Raw genomic sequence first — 21,730 nt, 5'->3', positions numbered from 1 at the left:
GACCACAATGCTATTTGAGACTAGATATCAATTACAGGAAAAAATCTGTATGAAATACAAACACTTGGAGGCTAAACTACACACTACTTAATAACCAAGAGATCACTGAAGAAATCAAAGAGGAAATCAAAAAATACCTAGAAACAAATGACAATGAAAACATAATGGCCCAAACCTATGGGATGCAGCAAAAGCAGTTCTAAGAGGGAAGTATATAGCAATACAATCCTACCTTAAGAAACAAGAAACATCTCAAATAAACAACCTAACCTTACACCTAAAGCAATTAGAGAAAGAAGAACAAAAAAAACCCCCAAAGTTAGCAGAAGGAAAGAAATCATAAAAATCTGATCAGAAATAAATGAAAAAGAAATGAAGGAAATGATAGCAAAGATCAATAAAACTAAAAGCTGATTCTTTGAGAAGATAAACAAAATTGATAAACCATTAGCCAGACTTATCAAAAAAAAAGGGAGAAGACTCAAATCAATAGAATTAGAAATGAAAAAGAAGTAACAAATGACACTGCAGAAATACAAAGGATCATATAAGAGATTACTACAAGCAACTATATGGCAATAAAATGGACAACCTGGAAGAAATGGACAAATTCTTAGAAATGCACAACCTTCCTTGACTGAACCAGGAAGAAATAGAAAATATGAACAGACCAATCACAAGCACTGAAATTGAGACTGTGATTAAAAATCTTCCAACAAACAAAAGCCCAGGACCAGATGGCTTCACAGGCGAATTCTATCAAACATTTAGAGAAGAGTTAACAGCTATCCTTCTCAAACTCTTCCAAAATATAGCAGAGGGAGGAACACTCCCAAACTCATTCTACGAGGCCACCATCACTCTGATACCGAAACCAAACAAAGATGTCACAAAGAAAGAAAACTACAGGCCAATATCACTGATGAACATAGATGCAAAAATCCTCAACAAAATACTAGCAAACAATCCAACAGCACATTAAAAGGATCATACACTATGATCAAGTGGGGTTTATCCCAGGAACACAAGGATTCTTCAATATATGCAAATCAATCAACGTGATACACCATATTAAATTGAAGAAGAACCATATGATCATCTCAATAGATGCAGAGAAAGCTTTTGACAAAACTCAACACCCATTTATGATAAAAACCCTCCAGAAAGTAGGCATAGAGGGAACTTTGCTCAACATAATAAAGGCTATATATGACAAACCCACAGGCAACCTCGTTCTCAATGGTGAAAAACTGAAACAATTTCCACTAAGATCAGGAACAAGACAAAGTTGTCCAGTCTCACCACTATTATTCAACATAGTTTTGGAAGTTCTAGCCACAGCAATCAGAGAAGAAAAAGAAATAAAATGAATCCATATTGGAAAAGAAGAAGTAAAGCTGTCACTGTTTGCAGATGACATGATACTATATGTAGAGAATCCTAAAGATGCTACCAGAAAAGTACTAGAGCTAATCAATGAATTTGGTAAAGTAGCAGGATACAAAATTAATGCACAGAAATCTCTTGTATTCCTATATACTAATGATGAAAAATCTGAAAGTGAAATTAAGAAAAGACTCCCATTTACCATTGCAAGAAAAAGAATAAAATATCTAGGAATAAACCTACCTAAGGAGACAAAAGACCTGTATGCAGAAAATTATAAGACACCGATGAAAGAAATTAATGATGATATAAATAGATGGAGAGATATACCATGTTCTTGGATTGGAAGAATCAACATTGTGAAAATGACTATGCTACCCAAAGCAATCTACAGATTCAATGCAATCCCTATCAAACTACCACTGGCATTTTTCACAGAACTAGAACAAAAAATTTCACAATTTGTATGGAAACACAAAAGACCCCGAATAGCCAAAGCAATCTTGAGAAAGAAAAACAGAGCTGGAGGAGTCAGGCCCCCTGACTTCAGACTATACTACAAAGCTACGGTAATCAAGACAGTATGGTACTGGCACAGAAATAGAAATATAGATCAATGGAACAGGATAGAAAGCCCAGAGATAAACCCATGCACATATGGTCACCTTATCTTTGATAAAGGAGTCAAGAATATACGGTGGAGTAAAGACAACCTCTTCAATAAGTGGTGCTGGGAAAACTGGACAGCTGCATGTAAAAGAATGAAATTAGAAGACTCCCTAACACCATGCACAAAAATAAACTCAAAATGGATTAAAGACCTAAATGTAAGGCTAGACACCATCAAACTCTTAGAGGAAAACATAGGCAGAACACTCTATGACATACATCACAGCAAGATCCTTTCTCACCCACCTCCTAGAGAAATGGAAATAAAAACAAAAATAAACAAATGGGACCTAATGAAACTTAAAAGCTTTTGCACAGCAAAGGAAACCATAAAGAAGACAAAAAGATAACCCTCAGAATGGGAGAAAATATTTGCAAATGAAGCAAGTGATAAAGGATTAATCTCCAAAATTTACAAGCAGCTCATGCAGCTGAATATCAGAAAAACAACCCAGTCCAATAATGGGCAGAAGACCTAAATAGATACTTCTCCAAAGAAGATATACAGATTGCCAACAAACACATGAAAGAATGCTCAACATCATTAATCATTAGAGAAATGCAAATCAAAACTACAATGAGGTATCATCTCACATCAGTCAGAATGGCCATCATCAAAAAATCTACAAACAATAAATGTTGGAGAGGGTGTGGAGAAAAGGGAACCCTCCTGCACTGTTGGTGGGAGTGTAAACTGGTACAGCCACTATGGAGAACAGTATGGAGGTTCCTTAAAAAATACGACCATATGACCCAGCAATCCCACTACCCTGAGAAAACCATAATTCAAAAAGAGTCATGTACCAAAATGTTCATTGCAGCTCTATTTGCAATAGCCAGGACACAGAAGCAACCTAAGTGTCCATTGATAGATGAATGGATAAGGAAGATGTGGCACATATATACAATGGAATATTACTTAGCCATAAAAAGGAACGAAACTGAGTTATTTGTAATGAGGTGGATGAACCTAGAGACTGTCATTCAGAGTGAAGTAAATCAGAAAGAGAAAAACAAATACCATATGCTAACATATATATGGAATCTAAAAAAAAAATGGTCATGGAAAACCTAGGGGCAAGATGGGAATAAAGATGCAGACCTACTAGAGAATGGACTTGAGGATACGGGGAGGGGGAAGCCTAAGCTGGAACAAAGTGAGAGAGTGGCATGGACATATATACACTACCAAATGTAAAATAGATAGCTAGTGGGAAGCAGCCGCATAGCACAGGGAGATCAGCTTGGTACTTTGTGACCACCTAGAGGGGTGGGATAGGGAGGGTGGGATAGAGGGAGATGCAAGAGGGAAGAGGTATGGGGACATATGTATATGTATAACTGATTCACTTTGTTATAAAGCAGAAACTAACACACCATTGTAAAGCAATTATACTCCAATAAAGATGTTAAAATATATATATATTTATATATATATTTATATATTTTTATGTTTGGTAGAATTCAACAGTGAATCCATATGGTACATGGCTGTCTTTGTTGGACTTTCTAGATTTGTGATTCAATTTTCTTAATTTTTAAAATCTAATCAGATTTTCTATTTTTTCATGGTTTAGTTTTGGTGGGAGAATTTCCAGGAATTCATCCATTTCACCTGGATTATCTAATCTCGTGAGGTGCAGTTGTGCATAGTATACCCTTAGCATCCTTTTTATGTCTGTAAATTCAGTAGTAATGTCCACCACTTATTTTAATAATTTAAATCTTCTCTCTTTTTTCTTAGTCACCTTATTTGAAAATTTGTCAATTTCCTGGATCTTTGCTAAGAACCTACTTTTGCTGATTTTCTTTGTTGTTTTTCTCTCCTCTGTCTCCATTTTAATCTATAGTATCTCATTCTATTTGATATATTTGAATTTAATTTTCCCTGTTTTTCCTAGTTCTTTAAGACGTATAGTTAGGTTGTTGATAAATATATTGGAAATAAATTTTTATTTGAGGTAAAAGAAAAAAAAAAGAATGACTTTATGTATGTACCTCGTGCATATGGGGCTATTCAACTTTTAAACATTGTTTTCTAAACATAATTTAGAAAGAAGTTCATTTAAATAAAATAATAATCAGATGTTAAGTTTTAAAATGTAGTTGTAGGTGAACTCTCAGCTCTTCATTTCAGTGAATACATGTTTCTTGTTATTGTTTTTTCTTGAATCCAACTTACATGTTCTGCTTCCTAAAGCTACTGTTCTACTTTTCTTATCCATTATCTACCAACTTCTTAAAGGCTCATCTAGACTTGTTGCGTATTTCTTTCATCTCCCTCTTGCAGTCTGTGTTATGCCCTGTTACTACACTGAAACAGCTTTCTCCAGTCCTAATTGTCCAACCTAACAGCCCTTTATTTCTCAATCTCTTTGGCTGCTCTTTAGGATTTGATGCTATCAACCCACTTTTTCCTTGAAACATTTTCGTTTGGTATCCTAGCCATTACACTGGCCAGGTTTCTCCTTACTTCAGGAAGCCTCCCTGCTTCCCTGGCCTCTTCACCTCTCCTCTGCACTACGTATACCAACTCTCACAGTACTATGGACACAAGTCTGTGTAGCAGATCTTCACTGAAGTTTTTGTAGTAGTGGGCAGGGGACGGGCAATGAGAGGGGTTTTTGTCTCAGCACTGAATAGTCAAGGTATATGAGTGGATTGTATACATCCTTGTTCTTAAAGAGTGTCTTTGCCATTCTCACATGTTTCATCCCAAGTAGAGTCCTGCCTTCCTTGCTAAAATTTCAGCTTCCTTTTTCCTTCTCATTATCACCCTTTTCTTTCCAAAGACCTTGGAAAGCTATAAATGTATTAGAGAAAATAATTTAGTTCTTTGTTTTATTCCTACTCTAAGCAGGGCCTTGAAAGATCCTATCACATCCAAAGTGGCCTATCAAGATGTTTCCCTAACCAAGGAACCGTTTTCCCACCTACTTTTTTCCCACTCCCCCCCACTTTCCAACTTTTTTCTCCTCTCATTGCACTAAAAAAATATTACTCATATATTTGGCCAAAAGTAAGATGATGAATAAATAACTGGCCCTAGGTGATCCATAGCTTTGTATCTGCTGGAAAACTGCTTTCATTCTATCTGCCCTTGAAGTCGAAGCCTTTTTCTTATTTAGATACCACTTTTTCCAAAACACCTTAAGGAGCATTAGCTTTAAATGATTAAAAGAAAATATACAATTTAGCAGAGACTGGAAGTCAGGAGACTAGGTTCTAGTCCCAGCTCCAGTTAACTAGACACTTGCAGTGTGACAGCATTATCTGATGTAATCTTTCTGGGCTAGTTTCTCAGCTGTCAGTAATGAGAGGATTATGCTAGAATCAATGATTCCTTTCTGCTCTGATAGTTTATGGAGGTAAGTGGTAGCTAATACATTTTAAAATGAGGCCGAATAATAATAACAAAACAACAACAACAAAAATCTTCTGATGTTCTACAGCAATTCAAACCAGTTGAATGATATTTTATTTTTTTTTATTTTTTTTTTTTTTTTTTTTTAATAATTAATTTATTTATTATTTATTTTTTTAATGTCTGTGTTGGGTCTTTGTTTCTGTGCGAGGGCTTCCTCTAGCTGTGGCAAGCGGGGACCACTCTTCATCGCGGTGCGCGGGCCTCTCACTATCACGGCCTCTCTTGTTGCAGAGCACAGGCTCCAGACGCGCAGGCTCAGTAATTGTGGCTCACGGGCCCAGCTGCTCCGCGGCATGTGGGATCTTCCCAGACCAGGGCTCGAACCCGTGTCCCCTGCATTGGCAGGCAGATTCTCAACCACTGCGCCACCAGGGAAGCCCGAATGATATTTTAATTGAGGGACTAGTGTAGGTGGCAGGTTTAGGATTTAGAATGTAGCAAACCAGAGCATAAACAATTGCTAATTAGGTTTCTCTCTTCCTATCTTGCCAAGGTACTTCATTTCTAATCTCACAGACTAAGGCGGAAATAATCGAATATTTCATAACTCTTTTTGGTATCATTTTGAGAGAATTAGACGCTGAATGGGAACAAGATTGGGAAGAGCAGTTCATTTTCTTTCTACCGGTTGGCTCTATGATTAGATTCCCAGCCAGGACCACAATAGAAAGACTTACATATGTACTTTCTTGTTCTCTTTATTCCTGAGTTTAAAAAACGTTAACTAGGAAATGACAATCAAAAAACAAATATGAAAATCTTTAGAATTTAGAAATTGGTATAATTCTGCCTTCTGTTTGTTCAACGTTTTGTTTCTACCAAAGCTATTTCACATGTGTTATCTCTATCAGAGCTGGGCTACTATCACTTTTTTTTTTTTTTTTTAACATCTAAAAATCTCTTGGGGAAATGAAGAAGATTTTCAGAAAGGAACTGGAACTATGGCACTAAATTTGCTGTCTTTTCTATTGGATTTTCATATTATAAAAGTAAAATAAACTGTGAACAAGATAGTACAGGTATTCTTAAAACATGTAAAGCCAAATGGGTTGAGAAGGGGCAAGAGTCTTGAAATTTTACTTCTCCCTTTGAAGAGCTAAAGGAATGAACTAATTCTGGTGTGCCCTCAAGGGAAGGAACCTTAGCTTAACCTTAGCTTCTCTTCAGAAAGAGCTTCCTGTCCTCCTGAATACTAGACGCTGCCTTTCCTATTCCAGTTGCAAAGCAGATAGGTCTAGTACACGACCCAGCTTCAAGAATCAACCCACATTTCCCATCACATGAAAGTACATTATCGCCTACCTAATGTAAATAAGTCTGAGAAATTAGTCTGGAAATGAAGGCTGGTGCCAGGTGCTAAAGTGCCTTGAATCATGTCAAAGCATACAGGATAGTTGTACAGTTTGTTGTTGTTGTTATATAAATGTATTAATTATTTAAAAATTCATCCAATAAGAAATATATATATATAGTTAAAAATGAGAACTCCCCACCCAGCCCATCCCTATTTCATTTACCCCGAGGTAACCATTGTTGTTAGTTTAATGTGACATTTTCTAGGCCTTTAGAAACAACATACTCAGATATACTGCAATGCTTTTTAAATAAATACAATCATATACACATTGCCATTTGTTTTTGAAATATCTTGGAGATCTTTCTATATCAGTATATTTAAACCTGCTTCATTTTTAAAGATAAGGACTAGATTGAATTTTATAATATAATTATATGATGGTTTATGTAACAATTCCCTTCTTGAATGGCGTTTAGGTAGTGTCCAGTTTTTCACTATTAAAGTGCTATAATGAATTACCCTCATATCCACATTCTCTGAGTACTTCTATAGGATAGAACCATAAGAGAGAAATAGCCAAATTACAGGACATGTCCATTTTAAACTGATAGCTATTGCCAAGTCGCTCTTCACAAAGATTGTTGGAGAATTTTAAGCAGGGGAAAAATTTGTAGCATTGACATTGGGTTGGAATTGAAACCTGGAGATTATTAAGGTGATTTCAATAGTCTTAATGAGTAATAGGTCTAAAGACCTGTCCAAGTCAGTGGGGATGGAAAGGAGGGGACAGCTTTAAGAAAGTTTGGGGAGGTGGCATTAACGGATTTGGTGACTCTTTGGATATGGCACCGCCTTGGATGAAGCTCTGGCTTCTGACTGAATGGTTGTTCCATTTATCAAGATTGGAAATACAGGAGCGGGAGCAGTGTTTGTTCCTGTTTCAGCTCCCCATCTCAGTAAATGACACCACCATTCCACCTGCATGCTCACACCAAAAGTCTAGTAGTTGGCCATCCTCTCTTTTTTTCATCCCATGTCCCATTCATCAGCAGGTCCTATCAGATTTGAAATAGAGCTGATAGGACTTGCTGATAAATTGAAAATATATTCTAAATCTGACCCCACCACTACCAGCCTACTCCAAGCCATATTAACAAACCACCCCCCCCTCCACCCCTGGCGCTTAAAACCCTTCATTGACTTTTTCTTAGAATAACATCTAGACTCTAAACTCCTGACCCTTTTCTATGGGTCCTAAGAGGTCTGGCCCCTGGCTACTTTTATGACTACATCTACTATTCTTCTCCCTGTTAACTACTGTCTAACCACATTGACATTCTTTGTTTTGCAAATATGCCAAGGTTTTTCCTGCCTGAGGTCTTTGCCCTAATTGTATTCTCTGCACAGAACATTCTTCTCCATTTTTGTCCCTTTTATTTCATTCTCGGCTTAAATGGCACATTCTCAGAAAAGCCTTCTTTGCTGTATCTAAAGTAATCTCTTCTCCCATTCATGATGATATTTTCCTGTTTTATTTTCTTCATAGCAAAATTGCTATGGACAGTGAACTTATTTATTTTTTTATTTAATTATTTATATCTATCAACTTCTCCCCCAAAAGATGGTAAGTTCCCTGAGGGCAGGATACTAGCATATGCAGTTAATTCTGGTGCATGATAGGCTCTCAACAAATGTTGAATGGATGAATGGACAGATGAATTGGCACTAGGAAAACATAGTCTTTTCTCTACCACGTCATATCATTTTGTTCCTGCCTGAATATGTATATGTATGTGTATATATACACATACATACATTTATATATATATATTTTTCTTAATCAGTGAATTATGTTTACTTGTGGTTCGTGGTACCTAGGGCTGTGTCCCCAGGACTAACAGTAGAGGGTAGCAGAATATAGCTTCTTTGGTGCAGCCAATGAGATGTCTAGAAGCTTTAGTTCTGGGGAGCCATTAGCTTTAATGTTCATGGAAAAGGGAACTTAGTGAGTACTTTGTCTAGGGCTGCCCTGTCCAATGTGGTAGCCACTAGCCACTTGTGTCTATTGAGTACTTGGACTATATCTAGTCCAAATTGAGATGTGCTGTAAATATGAAACACATACCAAATTTTGAAGACTCAGAATGGGATTAAAGAAGGTAAAATATCTTATTAATAATTTTTTATATTGATAATTGTTGAAAAAATAGTACTGTAGCTATCTTGGGTTAGAGGAAATATGCTATTAAAGATAATTTCACCTGTTTCTTTTTGTTTCTTTTATATGGCTATTAGAAAATTTTATATTGCATATATTGCTCACATTTGTAGCTTGCATTATATTTCTCTTGAACAGCACTGGTCTAAGGCATTCTCTTCAGTTGCTAGTTTTGTATTGTGCTTAGTGATTATTTGCGTTATTCCTCATGTACAAGTTTTTGACCTGAATGCTGTGCCCACTCTCTTCTCCTCCCTCATCCTCTACCAGAAAGGCAGGCTTTGTTTTGTTGGTAGGCTCTTTCTCTTGGGAACAGTAATGGATTTTGCTTCTGGTTTAATTTTTCCCCTTTTAGGGGTGGGAATGGTTGGGATGAAGTGTTTTCTTAGTTTGTGTGTTTCCTGAAGTAAGGTGAAATGTAGGGATGACATCAGCAGTGGAGATAAGGAACTGAGAAATTGTTGACTACTGAGACCAATGTTGTGATGTTGAAAGTGCTGCTGACTCCTAGGTAACTGAGGAACCTGAGCACCCTGTGAAACCACACCAGAGACAGAGGAGCTGACAGCCAGTCCTAAATCAAAGGAGTTAGAAGCCCAGTGTGTTGCTCTGTATGCATGATATTAACAGGCAGTGTATGTGAGACTGCTCATGTGTTTATTGTCTGTCTCTCCCCTCACTAGAATGTAAGCTCCATGAGGGCAGAGGCTTATCTTTCTTGCTCACTGCAGTGTTCTGGCTCATATCCCTGGCTCAATGCCTGACACATAGTAAGTAGTCATCAATACATATTGAATGAATAAACAATTATGTTTATTCAGGCCAGGAGTAAACCATGGCCTTTATATAAAAGACTGTTATTTTCCGTTTCTGTCATTACTTGAATACCTAGTGTTTGTGATGCTATTTTGTATTAATTATCTTCCTGTTTGGAATGCTTACAGATGGTGAGTGCTGATCTACGCAGCAAAGTGCATTTTCCCAGCAACTGGTGAAACCACCTAACCAAAAGTACATCTAACAAATGCGTCTGGCTGAAAGCTTACATGTGAATTTGTTCACTTAGTCTATGTTAAAGTCAATCTTTAAAGAAGAAATTGTAAAGAAGAAAGATTGTCCTATTTCTTCAACTAGGGATTTTATTTGTCTCATAATAAATTAAAATTGATGATACCATGGTTTCCTTCATGATATCAAAGACCTAGCTTCCTTTTATCTTTATGCTCAGCCATTCTTGGCAAATATTTGTTGCTTCGTGGTCACATAATGGCCAATACTTAACCTTTCTACATACACCTTCAGGTAGAAGTGAGGGAGTTAGGGGATAAAGGTATATGCTGGCTGAGTCAGTATCCCCCTCCCTTTTTTTTTATTGTGGTGAAATTCATATGACATAAAATTAATCATTTTAAATTGAACAATTCAGTGGCATTTGGTGCATTCACAGTATTGTGCAAGCACCATGTGCATCCAGTTCCAAAACATTTTCATCACCCCAAAACAAAATCCATACCCATTAAGCAGTTGCTCCCCATTCTCCTTTCCCCCCAGCCCTTGGCAACTACCAGTCTTCCTTCTGTCTATGCATTTACCTATTCTGGATATTTCATATAAATGGAATCACTCAATATGTGACCCTTTGTATCTGGCCTCTTTCACTTAGCATTAATATTTTAGAGGTTCACCCATGTTGTAACATGTGTCAGTACTTCATTCCTTTTTATGACTGAGTGGTATTCTGTTTTGTGTATTTCTACAATTTGTTTATCCATTCAGTTGTTGATGGACATTTGAGTTGTTTCCACATTTTAGCTATTGTGAATAATAATGCTGCTATGAACATTCATGTACAAGTATTTGAGTACCTATTTTCAGTTTGGGGGTGTATATAACTAAGAGTGGAATTGCTGGGTTTGTGATAATTTATATCTATGTGCTGTTTCTTTTTAAAGTAATACCTCTCCCAGCACTGTGTGCAGTAATTACTATCAATCACTGGGGAGTAGACAGGGCCTTGAAACCAAGATGCGAGAGTCAACAGAAAATGTCAGAATTCTAGGGTTTGTGACCAGACAGCCTTTCCTGGCAACAGCTACAGAGGACAGAGTAATAGGAGGCATGCATATGAGGTAAGATTTCAAGCATCCTGGATTTTTTTTTTATAACATCTTCTTTGGAGTATAATTGTTATAAATGTGTGTAGTTTCTGCTGTATAACAAGGTAATCAGCTATAATATACGTATATCCCCATATCCCCTCCCTCCTGCGTCTCCCTCCCACCCTTCCTATCCCACCCCTCTAGGTGGTCACAAAGCACTGAGCTGATCTCCCTGTGCTATATAGCTGGTTCCCACTAGCTATCTATTTTACATTTGGTAGTGTATATATGTCAGTGCTACTCTCTCACTTCATCCCAGCTTACCCTTCCCCATTCCTGTGTCCTCAACTCCGTTCCCTACATCTGCGTCTTTATTCCTGTCCTGACCCTAGGTTCATCAGAACCATTTTTTTTTTTTTTTTTTTTTTTTTAGATTCCATATATAGGTGTTAGCATCTGGTATTTGTTTTTCTATTTCTGACTTACTTCACTCTGTATGACAGACTCTAGGTCCAACCACCTCATTACAAATTACTCAATTTTGTTTCTTTTTATGGCTGAGTAATATTCCATTGTACTTATATGTGCCACATCTTCTTTATCCATTAATCTGTCTGTGGACACCTAGGTTGCTTCCATATCCTGGCTATTGTAAATAGTGCTGCAATGAACATTGTGGTGCATGTCTCTTTTTGAATTATGGTTTTCTCAGGGTATATGCCCAGTAGTGAGATTGCTGGGTCATATGGTAGTTCTATTTTTAGTTTTTTAAGGGACCTCCATACTGTTCTCCATAGTGGCTGTAACAATTTATATTCCCACCAACAGTGCAAGAGGGTTCCCTTTCTCCACACCCTCTCCAGCATTTATTGTTTGTAAATTTTTGTGATGATGGCCATTCTGACTGAGGTCAGGTGATACCTCATTGTGATTTTAATTCACATTTCTCTAATGATTAGTGATGTTGAGCATCCTTTCATGTGTTTGTTGGCAATCTCTATACATTCTTTGGAGAAATGTCTACTTAGATCTTCTGCCCATTATTGGATGGGGTTGTTTGTTTTTTTTTAAATTGAGCTGCATGAGCTGCTTATATATTTTGGAGATTAATCCTTTGTTAGTTGATTCATTTGCAAATATTTTCTCCCATTCTGAGGGTTGTCTTTTTGTCTTGTTTATGGTTTTCTTTGCTGTGCAAAAGCTTTTAAGTTTCATTAGGTCCCATTTGTTTATTTTTGTTTTTATTTCCATTTCTCTAGGAGGTGGGTCAAAAAGGATCTTGCTGTGATTTATGTCATAGAGTGTTCTGCCTATATTTTCCTCTAAGAGTTTGATAGTGTCTGGCCTTACATTTAGGTCTTTAATCCATTTTGAGTTTATTTTTGTGTATGGTGTTAGGGAGTGTTCTAATTTCATTCTTTTATATGTAACTGTCCAGTTTTCCCAGCACCACTTATTGAAGAAGCTGTCTTTTCTCCACTGTATACTCTTGCTTCCTTTATCAAAGATAAGGTAACCGTATGTGCATGGGTTTATCTCTGGGCTATCTATCCTGTTTCAGTGATCTATATTTCTCTTTTTGTGCCAGTACTATACTGTCTTGATTACTGTAGCTTTGTAGCATAGTCTAAAGTCAGGGACCCTGATTCCTCCAACTCTTTTTCCTTCTCAAGATTGCTTTGGCTATTTGGGGTCTTTTGTGTTTCCATACAGATTGTGAAATTTTTTGTTCTAATTCTGTAATAAATGCCTTTGATAGTGTGATAGGGATTGCATTGAATCTGTAGATTGCTTTGGGTAGTATAGTCATTTTCACAATGTTGATTCTTCCAATCCAAGAACATGGTATATCTCTCCATCTATTTGTATCATCTTTAATTTTTTTCATGAGTGCCTTATAGTTTACTGCATACAGGTCTTTTGTCTCCTTAGGTAGGTTTATTCCTAGGTATTTTATTCTTTTTGTTGCAATGGTAAATGGGAGTGTTTCCTTGATTTCTCTTTCAGATTTTTCATCATTAGTTTATAGGAATGAAAGAGATTTCTGTGCATTAATTTTGTATCCTGCTACTTTACCAAATTCATTGATTAGCTCTAGCAGACTTCTGGTAGCATCTTTAGGATTCTCTATGTATAGTATGATGTCATCTGCAAACAGTGACAGCGTTACTTCTTCTTTTCCAATTTGGATTCCTTTTATTTCTTTGTCTTCTCTGGTTGCTGTGGCTAAAACTTCCAAAACTATGTTGAGTAATGGTGGTGAGAGTGGAAATCCGTGTCTTGTTCCTGATTTTAGAGAAAATGGTTTCAGTTTTTCACCATTGAGAACGATGGTGGCTGTGGGTTTGTCATATATGGCCTTTATTATGTTGAGGGAGCTTCCCTCTATGCCTACTTTCTGGAGAGTTTTTATCATAAATGGGTGTTGAATTTTGTCAAAAGCTCTTTCTGCATCTATTGAGATGATCATATGGTTTTTATCCTTCAGTTTTTTAATATGGCGTATCAGATTGATTGATTTGCATATGTTGTAGAATCCTGCATTCCTGGGATAAACCCCACTTGATCATGGTGTATGATCCTTTTAATGTGCTGGTGGATTCTGTTTGCTGGCTGAATGGATTTTCCAGTATTTTGTTGAGGATTTTTGCATCTATGTTCATCAGTGATATTGGTCTGTAGTTTTATTTTTTTCTGACATCTTTGTCTGGTTTGGGTATCAGGGTGATGCTGGCCTCGTAGAATGAGTTTGGGAGTGTTCCTTCCTCTGCTATATTTTGGAAGAGCTTGAGAAGGATAGGTGTTAGCTCTTCTCTAAATGTTTGATAGAATTCGCCTGTGAAATCATCTGATATTGGACTTTTGTTTGTTGGAAGATTTTTAATCATAGTTTCAATTGTAGTGCTTATGATTGGTCTGTTTATATTTTCTATAAACTTCCCTCTTAGAACTGCTTTTGTTGCATCCCATAGGTTTTGTGTCATTGTGTTTTCATTGTCATTTCTTTCTAGGTATTTTTTGATTTCCTCTTTGATTTCTTCAGTGATCTCTTGGTTATTGAGTAGTGTATTGTTCAGCCTCCATGTGTTTCTATTTTACAGTTTTTTCCCTGTAATTGATATCTAGTCTAATAATGTTATGGTCAGAAAAGATACTTGATATGATTTCAATTTTCTTAAATTTACCAAGGCTTGACTTGTGACCCAAGATATGATCTATCCTGGAGGACCTTCCATGAGCACTTGAGAAGAAAGTGTATTCTGTTGTTTTTGGATGTCCTATAAATATCAGTTAAGTCCATCTTGTTTAATGTGTCATTTAAGCTAGTTTCCTTATTTATTTTCATTTTGGATGATCTGTCCATTGGTGAAAGTGGGGTGTTAAAGTCCCCTACTATGATTGTGTTCCTGTCAATTTCCCCTTTTATGGCTGTTAGCATTCGCCTTATGTATTGAGGTGCTCCTATGTTGGGTGCATAAATATTTACAATTGTTATATCTTCTTCTTGGATTGATCCCTTGATATTATGTACTGTCCTTCTTTGTCACTAATAATAGTCTTTATTTTAAGGTCTGTTTTGTCTGATATGAGAATCGCTACTCCAGCTTTCTTTTGATTTCCATTTGCATGGAATATTTTTTTCCATCCCCCTCTCACTTTCAGTCTGTATTTTTCCCTAGGTCTGAAGTGGGTCTCTTGTAGACAACATATATATGCATCTTGTTTTTGTTTCCATTCAGCCAGTCTATGTCTTTTGGTTGGAACATTTATTCCATTTACATTTAAGGTAGTTATCGATATGTATGTTCCTATTACCATTTTTAAAATTGTTCTGGGTTTGTTTGTGTAGGTCTTTTCCTTCTCTTGTGTTTCCTGCCTAAAGAAGTTCCTTTAGCATGTGTTGTAAAGCTGGTTTGGTGGTGCTGAATTCTTTTAACTTTTGCTTGTCTGTAAAGGTTTTAATTTCTCTGTCAAATCTGAATGAGATCCTTGCTGGGTAGAGTAATCTTGGTGTTCCCTTTCATCACTTTACATATGTCCTGCCAGTCCCTTCTGGCTTGCGAAGCTTCTACAGAAAGATCAGCTATTAACCTTATGGGGATTCACTTGTATGTTATTTGTTGCTTTTCCCTTGCTGCTTTTAATATTTTTTCTTTGTATTTAGTTTCTGATAGTTTGATTAACATGTGTCTTGGCATGTTTCTCCTTGGATTTATGCTGTATGGGACTCTCTGTGCTTCCTGGAATTGATTATTTCCTTTCCCATGTTTGGGAAGTTTTCAACTACAGTCTCTTCAAATATTTTCTCAGTCCCTTTCTTTTTCTCTTCTTCTTTGGAACCTCTATAATTCGAATGTTGGTTCTTTTAATGTTGTCCCAGAGGTCTCTGAGACTGTCCTCAATTCTTCTCATTCTTTTTTCTTTATTCTGCTCTGCAGTAGTTATTTCCACTATTTTATCTTTCAGGTCACTTATCCGTTCTTCTGCCTCAGTTATTCTGCTATTGATTCCTTCTAGAGAATTTTTATTTCATTTATTGTGTTGTTCATCGTTGTTTGTTTGCTCTCTAGTTCTTCTAGGTCCTTGTTAAACGTTTCTTGTATTTTCTCCATTCTATTTCCAAGATTTTGGATCCTCTTTACTATCATTACTCTGAATTCTTTTTCAGGTAGACTGCCTATTTCCTCTTCATTTGTTTGGTCTGGTGGGTTTTTACCTTGCTCCTTCATCTGCTGAGTATTTCTCTGTGTTCCCATTTTGCTTAACTTGGGGTCTCCTTTTCAGAGCCTGGAAGTTTGTAGTTCCCATTGTTTTTGGTGTCTGCCCCCAGTGGGTGAGGTTGGTTCAGTGGCTTATGTAGGCTTCCTGGTGGAGGTGACTGGTGCCTGTGTTCTGGTAGGTGGGGCTGGATCTCGTCTTTCTGGTAGGCAGGGCTGTGTCCGATGGTGTGTTTCGGGGTGTCTGTGACCTTATTATGATTTTAGGCAGCCTCTCTGCTAATGGGATGGATTTGTGTTCCTGTCTTGCTAGTTGTTTGGCATAGGGCTATCCAGCACTGTAGCTTGATGGCATTTGAGTGGAGCTAGGTCTTAGCGTTTAGATGGAGATCTCTGGGAGAGCGCTTCACCATTTGATATTACGTGGAGCTTTGGGAGGTCTCTGGTTGACCAATGTCCTGAACTTGCTCTCCCACCTCAGAAGCACAGGCCTGCCACCTGCCCAGAGCACCAAGACCCTGTCAGCCACATGGCTCAGAAGAAAAGGGAGAAAAAAAGAAAGAAAGAAAAAAATAAAATAAAGTTATTAAAATAGAAAAAATTTTTTAATTATTAAAAAGAAAAATAATTAAAAAGTAATAAGGAAAGAAAGAAAGAAGAGGGCAACCAAAGCAAAAAACAAATCCACCAATGATAATAAGTGCTAAAAACTATACTAAAAAACAAAAAAACAAAACGGAGAGACAGAACACCTAGGACAAATGGTAAAAGCAAGCTATACAGACAAAATCACACAAAGAAGCTTAACATCCACACTCAAAAAAGAGAAAAAGGAAAACAATATATCTATATATTTTGTTTTTAAAAAAAGGATGAGAGCAACGAAATCAATAAACAACTCTACCAATGATAATAAAATCTAAATACTAAACTAAGATAAACATAAAACCAGAAACAATTTAGATGCAGAAAACAAACCCCAAGTCTACATTTGCTCCCAAAGTCCACTACCTCAATTTTGGGATGATTTGTTTTCTATTCGGGTATTCCAGAGATGCAGGGTACATCAAGTTGATTGTGGAGATTTAATCCACTGCTCCTGAGGCTGCTGGGAGATATTTCCCTTTCTCTTCTTTGTTCGCACAGCTCCTGGGGTTCAGCTTTGGATTTGGCCCCGCCTCTGTGTGTAAGTCGCCTGAGGGCTTCTGTTCTTCGCTCAGATAGGACGCGGTTAAAGTAGCAGCTGATTAGGGGGTTCTGGCTCACTCAGGTGGTGGGGGGGAGGAGGGTGGGGTACAGGATGTGGGGCGAGCCCGCAGCAGCAGAGGCCAGTGTGACGTAGCACCAGCCTGAGGCGTGCTGTGTGTTCTCCCGGGGAAGTTGTCCCCGGATCATGGGACCCTGGCAGTGGTGGACTGCACAGGCTCCCAGGAGGGGAGGTGTGGATAGTGACCTGTGCTTGCACACAGGCTTCTTGGTGGCTGCAGCAGCAGCCTTAGTATCTCATGCCCGTCTCTGGGGTCCACGCTGATCACCGCGGCTGGCACCCGTCTCTGGAGCTCGTTTAGGTGGTGCTGTAAATCCCCTCTCCTCGAGAAACCTGAAACAATGGTCTCGCTTCTTAGGCAGTTCCAGACTTCTTCCCGGACTCCCTCCCACCTAGCCGTGGCGCACTAGCCCCCTTCAGGCTGTGTTCACGCAGCCAACCCCAGTCCTCTCCCTGGGATCTGACCTCCGAAGCCTGAGCCTCAGCTCCCAGCCACCACCCATCCCGGCGGGTGAGCAGACAAGCCTCTCGGGCTGGTGAGTGCTGGTCGGCACCGATCCTCTGTGCGGGAATCTCTCCGCTTTGCCCTCTGCACCCCTGTTGCTGTGCTCTCCTCCATGGCTCCGAAGCTTCCCCCCCCGCCACCCCCCGTCTCTGCCAGTGAAGGGGCTTCCTAGTGTGTGGAAACTTTTCCTCCTTCACAGCTCCCTCCCAGAGGTGCAGGTCCCGTCCCTATTCTTTTGTCTCTGTTTTTTCTTTTTTTCTTTTCCCCTACCCAGGTATGTGGGGAGTTTCTTGCCTTTTGGGAAGTCTGAGGTCTTCTGCCAGCGTTCAGTGGGCGTTCTGTAGGAGCTCTTCCACATGCAAATGTATTTCTGATGTATTTGTGGGGAGGAAGGTGATCTCCACGTCTTACTCCTCCACCATCTTGAAGGTCTCTCTGGATTTTTTTTTCTGAAGGAATTAGCTTCTCTGCATTGCCCTTTATATCCATTCCTGGGATTTAGACTCTAAGTCCTAACATAGACTCATTCTGGCCATCTGAGTACTAACCTGGGACTGTGATCTCTGTGCTCCAGTTCTCTGTCACAGAGTCAAGCCTTTAAGTCCAGGGTCATAGTGGGCTAATGTCTTCTTTTGGTTAAGTATGAGGTGAAGCCCTTTTGTTTGAACATGCTTGGAAGTGTACCAATTATCAGGGGTGGAGGTGATGGTAATTGTTAAGATCCAGAGGATGGATCCAGAACTAAATTGCCTCTCACAAGCATTTTCTCAATGTGAAGTCAACTTTGATCAGCTGTGTTCTACCAGATTCAAAAACAGGAGGCTGGCAGCTTTTCCTTTCAGGGTAGTGACCTACCTGGGAGGTCTAATGAATGATTCTGAGAATGTTCCAAGAGAATCCTTCCCTGCTTTTATGTGCCTGTGTGCAGGTATAATGTGTATGTAGGAGGGTGGAAAAAAGGCAAGACAGGGTGGCCTTTATGTTTAGTTGGTGGGTGGAGAGCACCTAGCATGCTGTTTATGTCACATTTCACATCTCTTTGACAGGCTATAACTTTAGTAAATTTATGGATAATTTCTTTGCTGCTTTTTCCACTGAGAGTCATTAAGCTATAAAATTATGGCAGTGATATGGAGACCTCTCTCCATGTCTCCTGCATTAGTCTAGTTCCTTTAAGACTGACACAGTCTTTTTCCTCCTTCCCCCACCCCAGCAGTTAAGAACAAAAACACCTAACAAGCAAAAAACTAATTGAAAGTCTGTGACAGTGGCTGCTTTTGCCTCCTAAACTACTATTTCTCAAAGAGTGCATTGGGCCACATTGGGGATTCTTAAATATGTTCTCACAGTGTTTTGAGCAACAGATATTTGCATTTCAGCATCTGTCTCATTATACCACCTCCCTATCTCCCAAAGTGCACTTGGTAAGTCCCCTTTTTAAACTTGCTTTTCTCCAAAAAGTGCTACTTTCCCTCTGCTGCAAATCCTGCTTTGATGTTCTTCCCTCCTGTGTCCTGTGTCCTCTTCTCCACAATCATCACTTCAGGAAAAAGCCTCTTAAGCCTACTTCCTATGGTGGACGTGGGTGGTTTTCATTTGTTCTCCCACAGTTTGCATTTCTTTCCCACTCTCCATCCATATGATTCAGCTGGGATTGATGCCAGTCATAGTGATTGATTCAGAGAGGAGCATATGATCCAGGCCAGATAATGAGAGTTACTTCAGGACTTTTGTTGAAATGAGAAAAAGGTACTGCCTTTTTCTACTAGGGTTACTAAACTGCTAGAGCAAAACTGGTAGCTGCTGGGGACAATCTTTGTCACCATTTGAGGACAACCTGCCTGAAAATGAAACCAACACAGAGGAAGGCAGACACTGGAGATGGAGAGAGCGATTTCCAACCACAACACTTGAGCACCTGAATCCTGCCATACTTGAAGCCATTTTTACCCTTGTAATTATTTCTATTATGTGGGTCAATACATTTAATTTTATTCTTACGCCAATTTGAGTTGGGTTTCTGTCTCTTGCAATTGAAAAAGTCTTGACTGATTAGACAATGCCTATCAGCCCACTGATATCTCCACTTCATCTTCACTCTGTCTTTCCCTCTGGGCTCTATTCAGTTGGAGATAGTCTCACCTATATCCTAACCACCCTCAGTTCTTCCCACTGCTCCACATGTCTGTTATAATCCCATACAGACATTTATCTAGGTGTTTGTAGTCTACCAGGGGGCTTTCCTGTCTCATTTGATTCACATAAAGCACTGAGGAAGGTAGAGGAGGCATGATTATCCCCTTTCTTCAGCTGAGGAAACAAGTTGAAAGAAGTTTCTGATGATTTGCCTGTATCATATTTATAGTCATTGCTGGGACTCAAACACAAGTTCCCTGACTGCTGATCTAGAAGAGTTCTTTCTTCTATATTGTGTTGCCTCCCCTGAGTAGAAACATGGCTCTAATGTAAACTCACACTCTCCTCTCCCATGGAGACCTCCTTTTTCTAACATCTATAGACTCGGTGGGACAGAAGGCCTTATCTTTGTATCAGTATCTCATATTGGCTGTCCTCTGTTTTCCATCATTTGGATTCCATTTTGTCTGTCTGTACCAGCTGTCACAAGTCTTTGTTCTAGGTTATTTCTCAAGGACTTAACCCAGTTTAAGAATATGACTGGTTCTGGGTTATATTATGACTTTGGCCCCACTGCCCATTTGAGGACCCCTTGACTTCTTCAACTCTTCAACTTCTTTAACAACCCAAGACCTCGCACAAAGCCCCTCAAGTCATCCACCATCCCTACATACCTTCCTGATATACTTTTTATGCTCCCATGCCTGGGCTGGGAAGCGTAGCAGCGAAGATGCTAACTCATGTCCTGGCCCTGCTGCCTATTTTCATCCGGGCCCTTCCTGCTGTGCAGATCTCTAGATGGCTACAGTCCTACAGTGGTTCTCTCTCCCTCAACCTTTGCCAATCTGTTCATGATCTTCCTTTCTCCATTTCTTTGATGTCTGAGATCATTTTGCCTTCACATAACTTCTATAATAAACATTATTGATTGCCTATTTAGCATCCATTGCTCCCTGCCTAGTGGTACCTAATTTTTGCTAAGGGATCCCTTTCCCAAGGAAGTACATGTGCTTCAGGAGAAGTCATCTGTACAGCTGGTCCTGATTGGGCCAAGAGTAATTGCAGTAGTGATTGTAGCTATTCTCAGATATTCTCGTTCTCCTAGATACATAATAGAATTGCATTTCATAACTTGTTGAAGGTAGGTGTGGCCATGTGACTTGTTTTGGCTAATAAAATGTGAATAGAAGTGATATATGTCATTTCCAGGTAGAAGTCTTTAGGGGCTAGTGTATGATTCACCGGGTCCCCTTCCCCTTGATACAGTGATTGCTAAAGCATGTGTCAAGATGAAGCCTCCATCAGCCTGGGTCCGAGAGTGACTATAATGGTAGAGCTCCCCCTGCCGACCTACGCCAGCATGTAGTAAGAGCAAGACATAAATTTTTGCAGTATTAAGCCACTGAGATTTGGGAGTTGGCTGTTACTGCCGTTTAAGCAGGCCATTCTAACTGATATAGTAATCTCATCCTCTTAACAGTGCCTGGGTCAGAAACCTAGTTCAAGCCAAGTAGTCATGGCATTTCTTGGTCAAGGAATTGGTTGAGAAAAAGGTTGTGACTCACTTGGTACACTGAAATGAGAAGGGAGATTTACTGGGGCCTTGAGGAAAGATTTTTCCTCACTTTTAAGAGATCCACCAGAAGAGGTGAATTCTCTCTTCCTCTGGATGCTATGTATAAATGTGAAGCCTGCAGTTACTACAATCATCTTGCTACCAGCCTGAGGATAAAGCCAAAACAGGGGAGTGACACCAAAAGAATCACAAAGAAATGGAGACAAAACCCTGACTGGAGCATAACCAATCATTACCCTTCCTCTGGAATTTCTCAGATAAGCCAGTAAGTCCCCTTTATTGCTTAAGTCATTTGAGTTGGGTTTCCTGTTACATAGCTCCAAAAGTAACCTAATAGTTATAACTTCCCTTCTTAGTTCTTATCTCTACTTCTCACTCTTTTATCCACTATCAGAGAAATAATAGCTAATGATAGTTCACTTATAGAAGACT

General features: G+C 38.9%; 1 protein-coding gene across 4 annotated transcripts in view; it reads left to right on the top strand.

Moving 5' to 3' along the window:
• The window catches only part of GTF2E1 (general transcription factor IIE subunit 1), a 54,508-nt gene extending 44,402 nt beyond the window's left edge, over positions 1-10,106 (top strand). For all 4 annotated transcript variants that reach the window (XM_036851772.1, XM_036851773.1, XM_036851775.1 and 1 more), the window contains one exon: positions 9,942-10,106. In XM_036851772.1, coding sequence (XP_036707667.1) covers positions 9,942-9,948 — 7 coding nt within the window. In that variant the 3' untranslated portion in view covers positions 9,949-10,106. The remainder of the gene's footprint in view (positions 1-9,941) is intronic.
• The last annotated feature ends 11,624 nt before the right edge of the window (positions 10,107-21,730 follow it).

Source organism: Balaenoptera musculus, chromosome 4, assembly GCF_009873245.2.
Source record: "Balaenoptera musculus isolate JJ_BM4_2016_0621 chromosome 4, mBalMus1.pri.v3, whole genome shotgun sequence".
Lineage (NCBI taxonomy): Eukaryota > Metazoa > Chordata > Mammalia > Artiodactyla > Balaenopteridae > Balaenoptera > Balaenoptera musculus.
Note: the sequence above shows the minus strand (reverse complement) of the source record. Positions and strands in the feature narration are given on the sequence as shown.